Source organism: Chiloscyllium punctatum, chromosome 3, assembly GCF_047496795.1.
Source record: "Chiloscyllium punctatum isolate Juve2018m chromosome 3, sChiPun1.3, whole genome shotgun sequence".
In the NCBI taxonomy this organism is placed as follows: Eukaryota; Metazoa; Chordata; class Chondrichthyes; order Orectolobiformes; family Hemiscylliidae; genus Chiloscyllium; species Chiloscyllium punctatum.
This window is the reverse complement of record NC_092741.1, coordinates 81,026,415-81,046,499: the sequence shown is the minus strand read 5'-3', so window position 1 is coordinate 81,046,499 and position 20,085 is coordinate 81,026,415. Positions and strand designations below refer to the sequence as shown.

At 38.6% G+C, this 20,085-nt stretch overlaps 1 protein-coding gene across 5 annotated transcripts in view; it reads right to left on the bottom strand.

Annotated features, from left to right (window-relative positions):
* Positions 1–215: 215 nt before the first annotated feature.
* tube1 (tubulin, epsilon 1) overlaps positions 216–20,085 on the bottom strand; it is a 41,457-nt gene continuing 21,587 nt past the window's right edge. For 4 of the 5 annotated variants that reach the window (XM_072555752.1, XM_072555764.1, XM_072555773.1 and 1 more), the window contains 6 exons: positions 15,879–16,066; positions 12,146–12,318; positions 10,486–10,626; positions 7,413–7,553; positions 3,986–4,160; positions 216–2,576 (listed from right to left, as the gene is read on the bottom strand). In XM_072555752.1, coding sequence (XP_072411853.1) covers positions 2,418–2,576; positions 3,986–4,160; positions 7,413–7,553; positions 10,486–10,626; positions 12,146–12,318; positions 15,879–16,066 — 977 coding nt within the window. In that variant the 3' untranslated portion in view covers positions 216–2,417. The remainder of the gene's footprint in view (positions 2,577–3,985; positions 4,161–7,412; positions 7,554–10,485; positions 10,627–12,145; positions 12,319–15,878; positions 16,067–20,085) is intronic. The other variant, XM_072555756.1, reaches the window with a different exon arrangement.

The window sequence follows — 20,085 nt, the reverse complement described above, 5'->3', positions numbered from 1 at the left end:
AACCACAACCACGAGCACCCGAGCTACAAATCTTCTCACAAACTTTGAACTTACTTATATAGTGTTTCATAACAGGATGGTGGGATTTGCACTGTACAAGTAACACACTTTTTCCAAATGCACAAAGTAGTAAGTGCATATTATATATGAGCCAAATAACAGTGAAGTAAATATATCAAAATAATTTTAATAGAATTATCAATGAGAAAAGTCGAACATTAAATGATAAATGTATATAAATAGCATGGAACTTGCATGCTAAATTCACATTAGTTCATATGCAAAAATACATACTGTATACCCATCTTTTAAATATTAATACTCATGCAACCATTGGTTACCTTTGGTATTTCACGTACAGAAAAGTTTTAGTATGGATAGTTTATAAGAATGATTAAAATTTGGTCACTGGTACAAGCAAGAATGCAAACTAAATTGATTACTTATAGAATCCAGAAAAGAAATTTTTACAGTTTTCTTGCCTGTTGCAATTTCACAGAACTGAGAAAAGTGTTTTAACTATGGGATTTCAAACAATTCAACAAATTTTGAAGTGTCATTTTAATGCTTTACAGTTCACTAACATGTCAGTATCTTAACATTTTGATAATGGAACAAATATCTGTGAACCATAACTCTATGGTAGTATTTATTTCAAAATGTTCTATCAAAAAGGTTATTAACTCCCCCCATGGATCACAGAATTGGATTTTATGCAGCTCATTGCGGTAAGAATCATGCTGATTCGGGCCATTTAATTATGGCTGCAGCAATACACATAGTCACTGTCACCAATGTTAGATCAGCCTTCTTGAGTGTGAACCCACTGAAAGTGACTGGCCCGAATGGAACCCCCGGCCGTGCAATCAGATCAGCTGGTGGGAATATTCATAGAAATCTTTAACTATGATCTTACTAGAGATCCTTACTATGATTTGAAGTCCCCGCCTGTTCGAGAAGACCATCATCATCCTGGTGCCAAAGAAGGTACTTACATTGTGTTATCGTAAGTGTACATAATTTCTCAATGACTACCGCCCAGTGGCTCGGACCTCAATAATTATGAAATGCTTTGAGAAGTTAGTCCTGGCTCAGATCAACACGAGCCTACCAAATTGCCCAGTCCATCATGCAAACCAGCCTTCCATCCATGGACTCCATCTATACTTCCGGCTGCACCAGGAAAGCAACCAACATAATCAAAGACCCCTCCCATCTCAGTAATAACCCTCTTCAACCTTCTTCCATTGGACAGAAGATATAAAAGTTTGAACACATGTATGATCAAGTTCAAGATTAGCTTCCTCCCCACTGTTATCAGACTTTTGAACAGACCGCTCAAATGTTAACTCTGCACCTTCTCTGCAGCTGTAACACTTTATTTGGAATTTTTTCTGCTGCCCTGATGCACTTTGTATGGTAAGATCTGCCTGTATGGCACACAAAATAACACTTTTCACTGATTTTATGGTTGTCACATGTACTGAAATACAATGTCAGCTTCCAAGCAAATGGAAAACGCCTTGATTAATTTGGAGGATAGAAGGGACTGACGCAGCATTGCTGCCTGCCTAAGAAGAGATGTCAATTAATCTCACTTATGATCCAGGGATTAAATGAAAGTTGCATAGTATTTCATACCCTTGGAAGGCTATTCAGGAGAACATCTCAGGTTTGCTAGGGGCAGGCAGTCATTCTTTGCCTGATCAAGGAACATGTTAGTAAACAGTGCGTGGCCATTGAAAGCCACTCCTATCCTTGCCTCCCACCAGCCCTTCCGTGACCTGGGGTCTGAAGATGACAAAGGGCACAGGGTGGATGCAGTGCTTTTCATTTGGCCAGCAATTCTTGACAGGCAGAATTACTGCTGCTTGGAAACTCAACCACTTGGAAGGCCTGAAGGTGGCCAATTAAGTGCATCAGGCCTAGTTCACGTAACTGATGGGGATTCACTACTGGTGCTCCAATAGGTGGGTGAAACTTCCAATGGCCCAACAAAATCTTTGCCAAACTGTCAGGAATAATAACGCTGACTTTTTTCTAATCTCAATTTACTGATGAATACAACGCTTGAACCATCTTCTTGGTGAGAACAACATTTCAAGCTTCCCAGCAACTTTGCCAGTCTATCTACAGTACTTAGCTTTGTCGGCCAACTAACTAACCAATGTAAGTGGATTCAGATAAACACCAATAGATCAGGAGAATTCACATTCAAAATCTTACACCAGGACACATTTTATGTACAATTTGGCCAGTGTCAGGTGTAAATCCCTTTCTAGATTTGAGCAACAACTTTGTATATGATATAATACTTATAACTGTGCAGTTGATTATTTCAATTTTTGGAAAATAATTATTACTGAGGTTAGAATTGTAATATGGGTTTAACACCCTTCCTTTCACCATGGACTATTTTACGTTGCAATGGAAAGACGGGGCATATTGGTGACTGGTAGTCCTTTAGTAGCATCCAACTGATTGTATTCCTCGATTAGGGATGACAAAGAATTTTTGGCTTCTGTGAAACAACTTTGTTCCATTCCATCCACATGGAGGTAATGATGAATGTGAGCCTGAAATGGCAAAATTAGTACAATTCATTATTCAAACAATTCACTGAAACCTTGTGATTGCTAGCAATATCCTATCATTATGTGGTCAAACTACATTAGGAAGGTAAGTAATACAAAAGAAATGTTAATGGAAGAATAAGTGAACATCTTTGATTTTGCTTGCTAAGTGGTAGCTAGAGCTCCTTCAAGCTCTTAATCTATTATTTTTTAAAAAGTCTGTACACTAGATACAACGCAGACCAATCAATCATGAGATACGCCCAACTAATCTGGCTGTTTTTTTCAATTTTATTTATTTATCCCTTAACTGTGCTTGCTTGTCTGTTGGTCTTTTGCTTGAATGGGGCTGAAAACAAAGGTTATTGGGTTTAAATCACAGAATTAATTAGATTACTTTGTTGTTTAATTTTGCTCTAGTAAAGCTACTGTATTATTAATAAATAGCTCTATTTTCATTAAGCTACAAACCTGGTGTCCAAATTTATTATTCACAGAAACTGGAATTGTTTATTCAAATGTCTGCTTAGGAATCAATGGAGTCAATTTTGAGGGTCTTTGATGTTTTTAATTTTATTGTGTTGTGAATATAGAGCTACGAAGGCTGATTTGATTGAGCTCTCTGCCTCTGTGTTGTAATACTTGTCATATCAATAAACCACCGGGCTCTCATGCTAGTATTCTTGTCCTGGGCCTATTGCAATGGTAGCTCAGTGCACTGGACAGCTGGTTTGCACTGCAGAGCAGTGCCAAGAGTATGGGTTGAATTCCCGCACTAGTTAAAGTCACCATGAAAAGCCCACTTTCTTGATCCTATCCCTTGCTGAGGCATGGTGACTCTTAGTTTAAAGTCACTACCAGTTGTCTCTGTCATTTAGCCATCAACCTGGACTGAAAAGCATGTTTGTAATATCAAGTTCTAAATTTTAGATTTTTTAAGAAACAGATAGAAGTAATTACATTGATAAACAGAATTCCTAGGTGGAATTTTCTGTAGCCCTTAGGCATGATAGAGTGGTGTGAGCAGGGGGCTTTAAAATGGTGAGGGAAGGTGCAGAGGTGATGTGCCCGCTGTCTTCCCAAACCATTGAATCATATCAGTGCCAAGAAAGGTCATGGACAGTTTTCCCGCCCTGAGGCCATAAGTGGTTCTGCATGAACACACCACCTTGTCATGATAAACAATATGCCCAAGCCACCACCTCACCAAAGCCCGTGCAACTGGTCCAATGAGTGCAAGGTGGTGCAGCCTGTTAAGACAAAAATAAGTGCATCCCTCCCACCTACAACAAGATACATCTGCCCCTCCTTCCCAATCCAACTAATGCTCCTTTAACTAATATCTAATTTTTTTTCTGCCATTAACCCAAGTTCTTAGATACCATCAAGACATATAATTATTCAGAATTTACCTTTTTCTTGTAAAGTTTCACAAATCGATCCTTTAGATCAGTGAAGGTAGCCTTAACACAAGTATTATTAGCTAGTGCCAATAAGGAGTGAGTATGACCAACTGGAGGTACTGAACAGAGACTTGTTTTCCAACCTTCCTGATTCCATGGGATAAACTGGAGAGAAGGTTTCAACCTGTATAGAAACACAAGGTACATCACGCTGAATGATAACTGCAGCTTTCACAGATGTTAAAATGGAATAATACTGCAAAATAGTTAATGAAGAAACAGCTAAGTAATCATTGCAGTGAATTTGAAAGAAATTTTAAGAATTTTTCTTTTGATTATTAAGTTCAATTTTCTGGGATAAAAGTCAATGTTCTGAATTGGTGACCAAGAAAGTAGATGAGGGTAGTGCAATAGATGCTGTCTACATTGCAAGGACTTGGACAAAATACCACATAGTTGGTTGTTGAGTAAGGTTAAATCTCATGGGATCAAGGGAGAGCTGGCCAGTTGAATACAAAACTGGACTGGTTTGAAGGTAGAAGACAGAGGATGGGGAGGGTACAGGGTTATTTTTCAAATTGGAGGCCTGTGACCTGTGGTGAGCTGGGTCCGCTGTTATTCATTATTTATAAAAATGATTTAGATGAGAATTTAGGAGATATGGGTTTGTGGATAATACTAAGATTGGCAGTGTAGTGAACAGTGAAGAAGGTTATCTGGGAATAGAGCAAAAATCTTGAAGAACTGGGCCATTGGGCTGAGGATTGGCAGATGCAGTTTAGTTTAGATAAATACAAGGTGTTGCATTTTGATAGGTCAATCCAGGGCAAGACTTAGAGAGTCAATGGTAGGACTTGGGAGTGTTACAGAACAAAGAGATACAGATATCGGTTCATAACTCCTTGATAGTGGAGTCACAGGTAAACAAGGTGGTCAAGAAGGCTTTCAGCATGCTTGCTTTCATGGGTCAGAGCATGAAAGAGAATAGGAGTTGGGACGTCTTGGGGACAGCTGTACAAGTCATTGGTAAAACCACATTTGGAATACTGCATGCAATTCTGGTTGCCCTATTAGAGAAAGGGTATTATTAAGCTAGAAAGAGTACAGAAAGGATTTACTAGGATGCTACCCGAACTGGAAAGTTTGAGTAATAAGGAGAGGTGGACAGGCTGGAACTTTTTTCCCCTGGAGTGTAGGAGAGTGAGGGGTGACCTTACAAGGTCTATAAAATCATGAGAGACATAGAGAAGGTATATAGTCAACAACTTTTCCCATGGTAGGGGAGTTTAAAACTAGAGGACCTAGATTTAAGGTGAAAGGGGAGAGACACAAAGGGGTCCAGAGGGACAATTCATATAGAGGGTGGTGAGTGTCTCAAACAGGCTTTCAGAGGTATTGGTGAAGGTAAGTACAATTTTGTCATTTAAGTAACATTTGGACAGTACATAGATGGAATAGATTTGGAGGGATATGGACCAAATGCAGGCAAATGGGACTAGATTAATTGGGTAAACTGGGTGGCCTGGACAAGTTGGACCAAAGGGTCCGTTTCCATGCTGTAAACCTCTATGATTGTTCAGGCTCTTAACTAGAGAGCAGTAGGTCTTCCCCAGGAAGTCTCTCTTAGAGAATTAGAGGCCAGCAGCACATTAAGTGATATTGCTACCAGGCACGCAGTGGCTCCTGCTGGTACAACACCCATCTGAGGCAAAAGATCCTGTTATATCACAGGATTCCTGGTGAACTGGCTTGTAATTCTCCCTGTAAAGCTGGAACCAATACTACTGACAACATTAATTGCCTACATAAGGGCCATAAACGGTCAGTTGGGTGGCAAGGCTGTCCACAGGCCTCCTGACTGTGGAATCAGAGTGGAGGTGTGAAATCACAGGGGTCCCTCACTTGCCATGCTCCTATTTGATTAAATGACCTCCTTGCCACTAATTTCCTCAGGGAGTTACCACTCTTCAGTTTCAGACTGTCAATCTGCTCCTTCAGAACCAGAGCAGACAAGGGACAAAATTTCATTTGCTTTATTTTAACAAAGCCATTTACAGCTTCAATTCTTTGAATGGAAAAATTAACAGTTGAAACGAAAAACTACCTTGAGAGAAATTAGTAATACCTAACTAAATGTTTATTTGGGTAAAAAGGAGTAACTTAGGTAAATGTGCTTTTTTATAAGAAATTAACCATCAGTTCACATAAACTAGGAAGACACAAAGTTAGATTCCTGGTCTATCTTCTTTTGCCAATTTCAAAGGCAGGGAAGGAGAAATTCATCACTAGTGTACTTTCCAGAAATGCTTACTCAAAGTAAACACAATGTAAGACTAGCACTTATGCCATTCGTCTTTATACCTGGCTATAAATGCTAGTATTAAATGCTAATCTAGCATTCAGCACTTTTGCAAGAAAAAACAAGTGCATTTTTGATTATTACACAATTTCCTTTTTAAAAAATGTATTTCAATAGCCTCTCCCTTTGTAAATGATGGTTAGGTTTTGCAAAATACCAAAGGATGTGCAGTCACCATGGAACCCAGCGACAAGTCAAAGCTGTTGGAAAATGGTTAAAAACTGGCATTAAAAGTTACAAATTTTTGCTAACCACAACATGTGCAATTTATTTATCACCTATAGCTGCTCATGAATTTCCATAGAAATAAAGAATTTAATTTAAAATATAACACAGCCTTTGAACATATGAAAAAAAAAGGACTTTCTACTGAAATAATTCCCCATCCAACAGGAAATCCTGCTCAAATTGTAATAATTGTCAGTTATTTAAAATAAAAACTGTATTAATTAATTATATAATGGTATTCACATTGTCCAATCAGAGCAAATATGACAGAACTGTTCTCACTCATTAAAAATTCAAGAATGAGAAGGCACAGAATTAAAGAATTGGCATAAAAAGCACAGACATTTTCCATACAGTGAATTGTTACAGTTTACAATGCATTGTCTGAGCACATACAGAGGAACCTAGAATATCCGAATTTCGGGTTATCCGAACAAGACCGCAAGTTGCCAATGCTTGGATAAACGGTTATCTGGCATTTGCTAATCTGAACATTCGATTATCCGAACAAAATACTTCCCGCCCATGTCGTTTGGATAATAGATGTTCCTCTGTGCTGGAGAGGGGCTTGATCATTCAAAAGGGAACAGGGTAGTTATCTGAAAAAGACGAATGTGAAGAGTGGTGGGGAGAAGGTGGGGAAATGGTACAGCTCCTGCGGACAGCTGTTCCAGGTACAATGGGCCAAATAACCAATTCTTGGTGCGATAATTCGACGATTCTGGAGGTGCTTTGATGAAAAATGGTTTCCTCTTCCAAGTATGAAACTTCTAAATGAACAACAGCTACAGTAAATTAACATAACACAAAAAGAATGGTTTCACATGTGTGCACATGCTTCCTTCAAACCTCTCAATGTTTCTTCGAAGATCAGAAATCTGAACATTTCCTCGGACCATCAATGCACAGGCAAGGTACAGGTTACGTTTTGGGTCAGCATACATCAATTGGTGATCCTTACTAAAAGCATCGGTAAACATCTGATCCAACCTGTTTGAATAAAGAATCAAAGAGTGTGCAGCTGGGGTAGTTTGCGATGTGTTGGAGATATAAAATATAAAAGCAAACTCCTCACATTAATCGTAATGTTAAACTTGCAGGACTAGGTTTTAATCATAACAAAATCCTGTAATTTCATCCCCAACTATTTTGTGGGTCTAATTACAGTAGATAGACTGCAGCAGTTCAGGAAAGCAGCTCACCACCACCTTCTCAAGGGCAACTAGGGATGGGCCTAGCCAGTGATGCTCATGTCCCATGAATGAATAAAAAAAATACAACTTTAATACAACTAATTCAATAGAGCTAATGTGCAATAGCAAGAAAGTAGATTCAGACTTTTCTTTTTAAAAACATTTTATTGAGAATTTGTATTCCAAAATCTCTCTTGCAATCTCCTCCCAACTCCAAATGCTCATACTGCTTGGTGGCACCCTTTGTTGGCCAATGGTTGAGCTTTATAGACCAACCCAGAACCACATTATAGCATAGCAGACAACCATTCTGGTTCTCTGAACAAGCAATTCACCAAGTGGCTACCCCCTTGCACTTCTGCAAATTTTAACATTTCTAAAAATGATTGAATTCTCTTTTGAAAGTCTCGATCGAATCTGCTTTCACCACATTCTGTGTATTTAATATTCTAACTGGGGATAAGGAACAACCACATCAAATACAGAACAGACAGTTGCACACCCCAGTGGAAAGGTGAAGCTTTATGCCACGAATAAATGTGAAATCTGATCATGTGGTTTTGAATATCACCAACCCACCTTGTTTCAGCTAATTGAGCGTAGCTCAGTCACTGAGCAGACTCTTGTTCAGGAGTCAGGATACTTGCCAGCCAGCTGGACCTGTGGGGAGTGATCTGATCAGTGTTGTCTCTTTTTGGGGGGTGTAAGGCAATTGACAGACCAAGACCGTTGACAATCAGCTAGTGGATTGAAGACCTGGGTTGGGGGGCGGGGGGGCGGAGGTGGTGTGTGTGTTGGTTGGGAGAGGGGGGGGGGGGTATGTGTGTGGGGGTTGGCAGATGACTTACCAACCAAGAGCTACTAACAAATCAGAGGCCAACATCTTGTCCTTAGCAGTAACATAGAGAAGACTGTGGCTGCTGCAGTCAGGACAAGCACCAAAATGCCAAGATCATAGATAGACCCAGGCCATGGAAAAGAAATGCAGGATGAGGGGATTCATGGAATGTGGATCATGGGAAGAGTACAATGAGTTGGGAGGTGGTGGCAGGAATAGCTCTGTGAGACCTCCCTCTTGTCCAAATCCAGAGGCCAATCCTTTTTTTAAATATATAGATTTAAAAGGATGCCCTTCTTTTGTATACAATGCCCTATTCATAAAGCCTGGGATCACAAATGCTTAATTAGCCACATTCTCAACCTGTCATGCAGCCTTTAATGATTCTTGCACTTATTGCCACAGGTCCCTTTAGAATTCAATCAGTTAGTTTCTATTGCCTATCCCATTCTATCTGCTAAAATTCGTCACTTCACATTTTTTGCATTAAATTTCATCTACCACTTCTGTGTTTGTTCCACCAATCTGACCATAACCTTCTGAGGTACAACCCTATCCCTTTCACTGTAATACAAATTACAGAATTTTACCTCATTCCCAAAGTTGGAAACATGCACAATGTCTAAGTCATTTATTTAACAACAGCCAGGTGCCTTAACAGCAATTCCTGCAAAATGTCACATTAAACCATCCTTCATTTTGAAAACTATTCACTATTGTTGTTTCTTTCAATGAATCACTTTTGTTTCTATGTTGCTACTCTTCCTTTTTCCCATGATCTCCAACTTTGCATCCACATTTGCTGTGCAGCACTATGTTAAATGCCTTTTGATATCACTATTTCAACTGCATTTCCTCATTAGAAATACTCTTTCCTTATTAAACAACACAAGCAAATTAGTTAATTTGTCCTTAACAACACCTTGCAGAAGACTTTTGGGAGTATTTCCAGAAATCTTTGCTTCCTTTTAAGAGATTCCCTCCATCTGAAAATTTAATGAAAAAGGAACCATGATGTCCTCTCTGATAACTAATCATGTAAATGCTTTACTAAACTGATATAAATCAGATTTGAACACTCATTTTGTGTTAAATTAGCTGATACAAGTTGGGTTTGTGATACTCAAAAACCGCAGGATCAGGTTTCACATGTCCTTGATGGGCATTTTCCCTGGGGTGAGCAACTGTCTGTCCTGTATTTGATGTGGTTGTTCCTTGTCCCCAGTTGATTGTAGCTAAGATGCAATTCATCCCGCGCTTATCCTTGTACACAACTGCATGATCCTCCAACTGACTGGATGTAAAGTTTGGCAGGAACCTTCTGCCAGACTGTGGATCTTACAGGTTTACAACACCACCCCTTCCTCCCGGTCTTACAATTTCACCAGGATGCCACAATTCATTTAGAATATTTCTACCACTTACTTATCACTCACTCAAGGGTTCCACACTTCTAAACCCTTCTGCCTTACCAAGCACACTGGCTTCTTCACCTTCCTTGGATCAATTTCAAAACCATTTTCTTTACATTCAACTGTCATCTATGACCCTTCTTGCAGCTTTATTTCTCAGACATTGTTTCTTGTTCTCTGTCCTCTACACTCCAGCATTGATTGCAGTTTCTTCAGCTGCCACATACTTGTTCTTTGGAATATCTTCTAACTTACTGCCTCTTTTCATATTATCAAGAATCTTCACAATGCTTTTCTTTTCTGTTTATCCTATCTCCCAATCTCATCCATCAGCTTTTTTTTTCCATTTTGTATCCAGGTTTTACATGTATGATCCTAATCTCTCAATTGGTGGAGAAACAGTGGTGATGTAGTAATGTTAAAGAACCAGTAACTGAGCAATATGACTTACTTTCCAAAAACACTGGCAAAGGCCCTACCTTCTTGTCGGAATGTTTACATCCGCCAAGGTATATAAAGGAGTTAGACTAGAAACAAGATAATGAAGCCGTGGATACGGAACCAGGTTCATGGTGATTTCATTAAGGTCCATGTTGAGAGATCCTTCAAACCTAGCAGAGCTGCAACAAAAATAAGACAACTAATACCAACACTTTTACACAATTTTGAGCTATGTAAAATGTTGTTCAAATGACACCTTATTCATCAGAAAAGATTCCATTACATGCGAACTCAGAATTAAACAAACTGCAACACAGAGAATCTAGGGCAAATTATTGATTAGTCAAGTGTACTGTTCGTGTTATATCTGCAAAAGAAATATCGTCTCTGTCACTACTTAATATTGCAGACAGTAAATCTTGTCTGCAAATAAGTAAATACTGTGTGAGTGCTCATTGTATAACCAAATAAATGCTTTTCTAAAAACTATTACACACATATTGTTAAAAACAAAAGTAAAATATTTTTGACCAGTGCGAAGCAAAGTTGAGAGATAAATCTATTAATAATCAAAAATAAATTCAAGTATTACATTAGCATAATGCCTGATGACAACGTACCATTTTGCAAGAAGCTAATTATTTTTACAGAAAGTTCTTAAACCCACAAAAATTCAAAGTATATTGATTTTGTAAATCAATGGACATGGCATTGTTCAATTAACGTAATTCTTAATTTCAAAAATAATTGATTAATGCTTCTGACCAGATCTTTTAGAAAAGATTTTTGAGGATTATTTAATATCTATCTGTAAAGAGCCAAATTTCCCTGTAGAGTTTTAAAGCATTCTACAAAATACAAAGTTGTTTGCAATGAAATGTCCATTGCAGAAGCAATTGAATGAAATGACAACAGTCCAAAACAATACAATTTGATTTCACAGTATAGAAAAGAAGACATTGAGATTTTTTGAGCAATTATGTAACTATGACTATTTTATTACATGCATAAATAATATTAATGAAAAATGGGCAGGGAAACAAATGAGGTCAAGGGTTTAACAGTTTCTAAAACAACTGGACTAACTTTCTAAAGAACCACAGACAGTCTCGTAACCAGCTTGCATCAGTATGCATCCACACCCTTGGGCTTGTGGAGCTGTCTCAAACCTCTACTGCCACTCAGAAATTTAGGCCTAATGGGGCTTTTAAATTGAGGCAGGTCTGCAGAGTCAAGAGATTTCCCAACTCTCAGTAGCAAAACTCCGATCCCTTGACTACAATACTGGCTTTCTCTCAATTCTCCTTGGATACTCCCAAATTCTATTTTGCCTTACTTCGGCTTATCTATTCCAAAACATTCAAGCACCTTTCTCATCCCTTCACACCGAAATAAAAGGTTGTCTTATCTACAAGTGGTTCCATCTTTCTTTGACCATTTTCTTTTTTTAAGCAAAACCCTTACTACTTCCCTTTGTCTTGATTTTCAGTTTCTATGCACACCCTTAGTCCATCTAATCCCTTTTTTCATTTTCTTTCTCTACTTTTTAAATTTCCCACAGGCATCTGCAACAACACTGGTCAATCGTGGCAGACAAATTTACAGAATTTCTTTCTGACCCCTGTATATGATCAAAACTAGCCCACAGCTATCCCAACTTGTTGAATACTGCAATTATTTATATAAACATTCACTTACCTGGTCAAATTCAGCAGCAAGTTAGCTACAATATTATTCATAGCATCAAATGGTTTTTCCTGTCGTTTGACTTTAGACTGACCAGAAATCAATGTACTTTGCAGTTTTATTGCAGATGCTGATTTACCAGAATTGGCCATCTGATTGATTTTGTTCACTATGTCAATCAAGGACTGTTTTAAGAAAAAAAATATGCATTTTGAAATTTAGCGCTATATAAAACCATAATATTACATTAGTATAATACAAAATATGTTAGAGACAAATACAGGCCTTAATATTTTGTGGGGAAACATAGAGAACGCATGGCAGGACTGTAGTAGCCAGGAAATGCCAAAACAAAAGTATTCTGAAAGGATTGCTGAGTTTGACAGAAGGAATTCATTAAAAACATTTCTGTTTCTTAGTTAGGAACCATTCAGATTGAGATTATTGTTGAGCAGGAAGGGGGAGCATGGAGGCAAGGTTGGGATACATAGAGGCTGCAAATTGAGGAAATCAGCTAAATAAAAAGGTTTTATTTGTTTAATTAATTCTCAGGACATTGGAGTTCATGTGACTATAAACACAGCAGAATTAGGCCATTCACTCCATTGAGTACACTCTACAATTCAATATCATCATAGCTGATCTAATAATCCTCAACTCCACTTTCCTGCCTTTTCCCCCATTGATTCATGGATAAGAACTCTGTTGCTTTCTAAAGTCTTTCTCCATTTAAATAATGGTCAGCTCTTCTATACATCCTGTGAAAATGCCTAATCTTTCAATTCCTCACATTATATTCCACCTATCAAGTTTTAGCCAACTCATTTAATCTGTCTATATCCATCTGCCAACTGTGTCATTCTCACCAACTGCCTCCCACCTAATTTTGTTTCATCCATAAACTTGGCCATGATACACTGTCCTCATCCAAGTAATTAATATATATTGAGAATAATTGTGGCCCCAGCTTCAATTCCTGTGGCAGTCCACTAGTTAAAGGTTGTCAGCCTGAAATTGCTCCACTTATCCAAAATCTGTCTTCCACTGGCAAAACTAGCAGTGACAGCCCATCTCTAGATGTCTCAACTGTGTATGGCCATGTTGGTTTCTTCAATGGATAATTAAGAGCTATCTATATTGGGCGAGTAGTCACACAACAGCCAGACACACAAATAAAATTCCTTCAAAACAAGATTCCTTCAAAATTTTATGTCATCTTTCTCTCCTACCCTCTCGAGACCACTGATAATAGCTCTAATTGTTCAATTTTATTAAAACGGAATTCAAATTTTCAATGGTCTTAGCTCATTTAAACTCTTGTCATGATTATTAGTTCAAACCTCTTAGTTATTAGTGCAATAACACAACCATGATGCCAGTGTTTTCAGCCAGATGACAGACAGTTGCACTGAGCAGACAGATTAGCTGACGTATAGGGAACAGCCATTCAATCTGGTCTTGCTGGTAGAAGCAGAGCCACAGCAGGGAGTCTTGCCAAGAGACTTCAATTAATCAGCAATTCTACTACCTGCCAAAATGGCCCATTTCAAAACAGAGTTTTCCTTATGTGGCCTTGAATTCACAAAAAGCTTGAATGATCTGTAGACTGCCAGACTATAAATTGTACTGATTATTGCAAAACATATTATTCATAGATTGATTTGGTTTCAAAAACCATTCCTATCTCTATTTACAAAAATCTAAAAACTGTTGTTCCAAGACACAATTAATGGCAAACTGACAACGTTGTGACAATTTCTGAGCTCAAACAATCCCAGGAATTAAATCACTCTTGTAGCTATTTCAGAGCTGATGTGAAAAACTGAGCTTATTTATAGAAATAGAAATGCTGGAAATATTCATGCCAGACAGCATCTGTACAGAGTGAAACAGAATTAACATTTCTGATGAACGTCTGATTTTGGGAGCTATGCAGAGTTAAGATCGAATGTGATTAAGCCACAAAGTATCTGAATTCCCTGAAACAGGAAGTTATTTTTCCTTGCAATATTTCATATAAAAGTGCTTTTATTTACCTCCCTCTCTTCCACTTACTTGGTCACTCATTGGTTGCATATTCCTAACTTACTCCTTTTATACCATTTGTGATGTAAGCTTACTGCAAAAGGAAAATCTGTGCAAATGAAAATTTGAAAACACAAAATGCTGGAAATACTCTACATCAGAAAGCATCTTAAGAGGAAAAGAGTTACCACTGCAGATTGATGACTTGATGTCAGAAATGCTGCCTCTGTTTCATTCTCCACGATTTTTTGTTCTTACATATTAGCTCAGTTGCTCATCTTGTTTTTGAAATAGCTACAAGAGATATGGATTTATATCTGGCTGTTTTGACTTCAAAACTGCAACAACACTGTCAGTTTTCCATTATTTGCATCCTGAAATATAACTGAAGGTTTCCATGATAATAATAATAAAGAAGAGCAGATATTTTGCAACACTGTTTATACAAGTACACATCTTTCAGGATAAATGTGCCTCTGGAACAGTTAAAAACTTTCAAACACAATGCTCAAAAATTAAAATCACTAAGAATTGAATAAATACATTTCCCAAAAATAAGATACTTAAAATTAACATTAGGTTCTCTTGGATTTTATCCCAGTTGGTTTCTTGAAGATGCTGCCCTCTTAACTCTCAATCATCCCATCCACCTTCCACACTATTTAAGTCCCTGCACACCCCGATGGCTTTGAATGCCCTTCATGTCACCATGACCCTTTCAATCAGCCATATGGCCCAACTGCCCCTATGCCATATTAATATCAACCCATAACCCTTTGCTTTCACACCTTTGATGCTAACTCATCCAGTGTCCACAAGCCACAGGAGCCATGCTGAGCAGAGCAAGTTGTCACATCTCAATCTGAACATGTCCATCCGCCACACAGACTCCAAATTGGAGGATTGTGATGAAAATTCCAAACATCTATTACAGATTTCACTAAATCTACATTTAATTTACATTAACATTAAATACTTAACCCCACAGAAAAAAGACAACATTGGAATAACTTCACAGTTATACAGACCTTACTGTCAGTCAAGGGAGTGACTGAAGTTCCAGCTGAAAACTCAGCATGGAGTTCAGGGCCCTACTGGGTGAGTGATTCCCTAAAGTGGGAGTCACACCTCACCCCAGTTTCTGCCTCCATATCTCCCCCCCCCAGTAAAATAGAATCTGTCTATTGGGGGAGAGACCTCTGATCCAAGTGGCATAACCCATTTTAGAAGGTCCCGAGATACTCCACAAGTTTGTAAAAATCCAGACTAAGTTTTTGTTATTGCTATACTACCAATGTTTGGACAGCCCACAACAACTTTTCACCAAGGTCTCCATGGCCATGTTTCTCCTTAGCTCTAACTTCCTTAACTGTGTACTCAACGGATTTTCACGAACTCTACAATTCTTCCACATTATTTTCACATTTATCTCATTTCTTTTGCCTGCCATTGGTGCCTATGCTTTCAGCTAAGTCCTCAGTTTGGATTTCTCAGTAAACCGGTCCACTACTCTCCTCCTTTTAGATGTTCCTTCAAACTTTTGACTATACTTTTGCTTCTCTATCTGAATTCTCTTCAGCGCTGGTATTTGTATCTATAATACAATCGCATGAAGCATTGTTGTGAGTTGTTCTTTTTAAAAGCATGCTATATAAATCTAAATTATTTGTAACTACATTCCTTCTTGAAAAGGTATATCCTGGAATATTGTTATGCATACCTGGTTTTCAATGGGTAAAACACAATCTGCATGCTCAGTCAGTTCTTTCATGGCAAGAACACTGTTGTAAGGTGAAGTGATCACATCATCATCAGCAGAAGGGTAGACAGACGTAACAAATCTGTAGACTTCTGGAAACTCATCCTCGAGAAGGCTCAGCAAAAAGGTACCCAGACCAGAACCAGTCCCTAAAAGGAATTTTTGTTAAAACTTCATCAACTCATACTATTTTACAAAATATGCTAAAGACAATTTATCCGTAGATCTAATTTAGGTAAACTTTGATTTACAAGGTTGGGAGATAGAGGACAGAGAATAGTGTTGAAAGGAACATTTTCTGGAAGGTTAGATGTGATGAGAGATTTTCCCCAGGAATCCAAGCTGGGGCTTCATATTTTCATCACATCTGTCATTAATTTAGATGAAGGGAGAGAGTTACAGATGTAATTTTTCACGTGACACTAAACAGCCACACAAATTGTGTAGAGGAGGGAGCAAGAATATATACACAACCCTACTGAACAGGCAAAACCAAAAAGGCAGTTACAGTTCAATGTGAGAAATTGAAAGGCCATCCACTATGAAGCTGAAAAAGACAAATCTAAATATTTTCCGAATGGTGAAAAATTGAGAGTTGTGAAGTAAGATGGGAAAGGAGGGGCAGGAGCAGGCTTTTGGCCCCTCTAGCCTCGTTTGTCATTCAATTGGATCATACCAATCAACCTCAGTGCCAGTTTCCCAGATGGTCTTTAATAGATAAATCTCTGTGCCTTGAATATACTCAATGACTAAGCCTCCACTGTCCTCTCCAGAATTCCGAAGATTCACCACCATCTGAGTAAAGAAGTTACTCCTCATCTGAGTCACTGATTGAACTATTTCCTATTCCAAGATTGTGACGGAATCTTTCCAGCCCCTGAACAATGAGGACATTGGTAAGTCAGTTGAGACAATAAGGCAAGCTCAGCAGAAATTAGATTCTTAACACAGAAAAAGTCAGCTTCTGCAACAAACCTTTGAATGGCAAGATGATAATGTTGCTAATGAGCAGTGATGGGCCTATTTGCATTACTTCCATGAATTATTCCCCAATTTCACCTAATTGATATGCTGTTTAGCATTGCCCCACCTGCCAAATAGAAACTAGCTGACAATCATTCCTAACACAAGTGGGAACCTGGTGACTTCAGCTTGCCACGTATTCCCCCAGAGCTCTATTTTGAACAGCAGTTACCAACATCTCAGAGCATGCTCCATCAGCGGTGAATGCACACCTACAGGCACAGTCATCAGACACATACCAGCCTCACAGCAACCCCTAACTCAATTAATATACAATACTTCACTTTGGAGAGCACTGGCATCTCCCATTGCAATGTGATGTCAGGACACTTTGCATATAAAGGAAGGCATCCTACATCTGGATTCAACCAGAGTGTACCTAAGGACTTTTCAAATTCGCAAATTAATTAGAAAAGACAGAGAAGAGGAATTCAGAGAACGAGGTTACTCTGAAAAAATAAACTGCATTTATTTCAATGCAAGGGGTCTCACAAGTAAGGCTCATGAAGTCAGGGCATGTATCAAAACATGGGACTAGGATGCCATAGCTGTTACAGAAACTTGGCGGGAGAAGGACAGGACTGACAGCTCAATGAACAAGGTTTTAGCTGCTACAGGAAGGATTGTGAGGAGGGTGAGTGAAGTTTTTGTTTAAATAAAACATTACTACCGTAATTAGAGAGGATATTTCTGATGGATCATCCAGTGAAAATATATGGGATGATATTAGAATTAAGTAAGGGATGATCACCTTGATGGGATTGTATTATAGGCCCCCACAATAGATAGAGGAAAATTGAAGAGCAAATATACAGACAGATCTCAATAAATGTAAGAATAATAGGGTTATAATTTTATAAATATAAATACAAGCTTTTAATTTTCTGAACTTTAACTGGGAGTGTCATAGTGTTAAAGGTTTAGATGGTGAGGAATTTGTTAAATGTTTTCAAGAAAATTTTCTTTATCAATATATAAATGTTCCTTGTAGAACAGGCACAAAACTTGATGTTCTCTTGGGAAATAAGGCAGGGGCAAGTGATTGAAATGCTAGCAGGTGAACACTTTGGGACAAGTGATTATAATTCTATTAGTTTTAAAATAATAACAGAAAAGGATAAGCCTTCCATAAAAACTAAAGTTCTAATTGCAGTAAGGCAAATTTTAATGATATGAGACAAGAACTTGCAGAAGTGGATTGGAGTAGAGGGTTAGAAGGTAAAAGAATGACTGACAAGTGGGAGGCTTTCAAAAGTGTGAAAGGTCAGAGCCATTATGATCCTGTTAGAAAGATTATGCTGGTAAGATTAGGGAACAATGGATGAATAAACATATTGAGGTTCTAGTCAAAAGTAAAAATGAGTCATATATTACATATAGACAGCGGAAATCAAATGAATCGCTTGAGCAGTATAGAGACCGTAGGGGCATTCTTAGGAATGAAATCAGGAAGGCAAAGAGGAAATAAGGTATCCTTGGTAGATAAGGTTAAGGATAATCCGAAGAGATTTAACAAGTACATTAAGAGCACGAGAGCAACTAGAGAGAGTAGAGCCCCTTAAAGATCAGTGAGGTTGTCTTTGTGTTGAACATTAGGAAATTGGAGAGATATTAAGTGAATATGTCATGTCAGTTTTACTGTGGAGAAAGAAATGGAGTCTAGAGAACTCAGGGGAAATAAATACTGATATGTTGAACACAGTTCACATTACATAAGAGAAAGTGCTGGAGATGTTAGAAAACACGATAGTGGATAAAATCTCCAGAACCTGATCAAGTATATCCCAGGACGTTGTGGGAATTTGGGGGCAAAAATTGTAGGGACCCTCACACAGATATTTGTATCACTGCAGCCATGAGTGAGATGTCAGAGGACTGGAGGGTGGCTAATGTTGTACCTTTATTTAAGGAAGGCCGTAAAGAAAAGCCTGAGAACTATAGACCAGCAAGTCCAATATCAGTGATGGATAAGTTGTGGGAGGTCAGTCTGAACAATAGGATTTACATGCATTTGGAAAGGCAAGGATTGATTAGGTATAGTACGCATGATTTTGTGGGAGGGAAATTGTGTCTCACCAAATTGATTGAGTTTTTTTGAGCAAGTAATAAAAAAAAATTGATGATGGTAGAGCTGGTAGATGTTGTTTAATTGGATGTTAGTAAAGCCAGGTTCCGCTTGGTAGACTAATCGATCACACAAATAGCTATTAATGGTGATTGTTAGTGGCTGACAATGGGTTGTGTGGAATAGCAGACTATATAATAAAAAGACCTGGGGTAAGGACATGGGAGAGCTCCAGTCTTAAAGTTATTGAACTCTGTATGGAGTCTGGAAGGCTACAGGGTCCCCCTGTGGAAAATGAGGTGCCGTTCTTCCAGCTCATGCTGAGCTTTGCTGGAGCACAGCAGCAAGCCTAAGACATAGATGTTGGCAATGAAACAAGGTGGTCTGTTGAAGTGCAAGTGTTCAGCAAAGTGGTCACCTAGTTTACACTTCATTTGCCCAATGTAGAAGAGATCACATTGTGAGTAGCAAATGCAATAGACTAGATTGTGTGAAGTGTAGGTGAAACATAGCTTCACCTGAAAGGTTTGTTTGGGCACTTGAATACTGAGGAAGCATGTTAGAAGTCACAAGACACCAGGCTGAACTGGCTGGGGCTGTTTTCCCTGGAGTGTCAAAGGCTGTGGGGTAACCTCATGGAGGTTTATAAAATCATGAGGGGCATGGATAGGATAAATAGACAAGGTCTTTCCCCTGGAGTGGGCAGTCCAGAACTACACGGCATAGGTTTAGGGCGAGAGGGGAAAGATATAAAAAGACACCTAAGGGGCAACTTTTTCACCCAGAGAGTGGCAAGTGTATGGAATGAGCTGTCAGAAGAAATGCCAGTACAATTGCAACATTTAAAAGGTATCTGGATGAGTAAATTAATAGGAAGGGTTGAGAGGGATATGGGCCAAGTGCTGGCAAATGTGACGAGATTAGGTTGGGATATCTGGTCTGCATAGATGAGATGGAGCGAAGGGTCTGTTTCCATGCTGTGCATCTCTATGACTCTATGACATGGGATTCAGGGTGTGCTTGCCAATTGGATACAAAATTGGCTTGCTGGCACGAGACAAAGGGTGGGAGTGGAAGGTT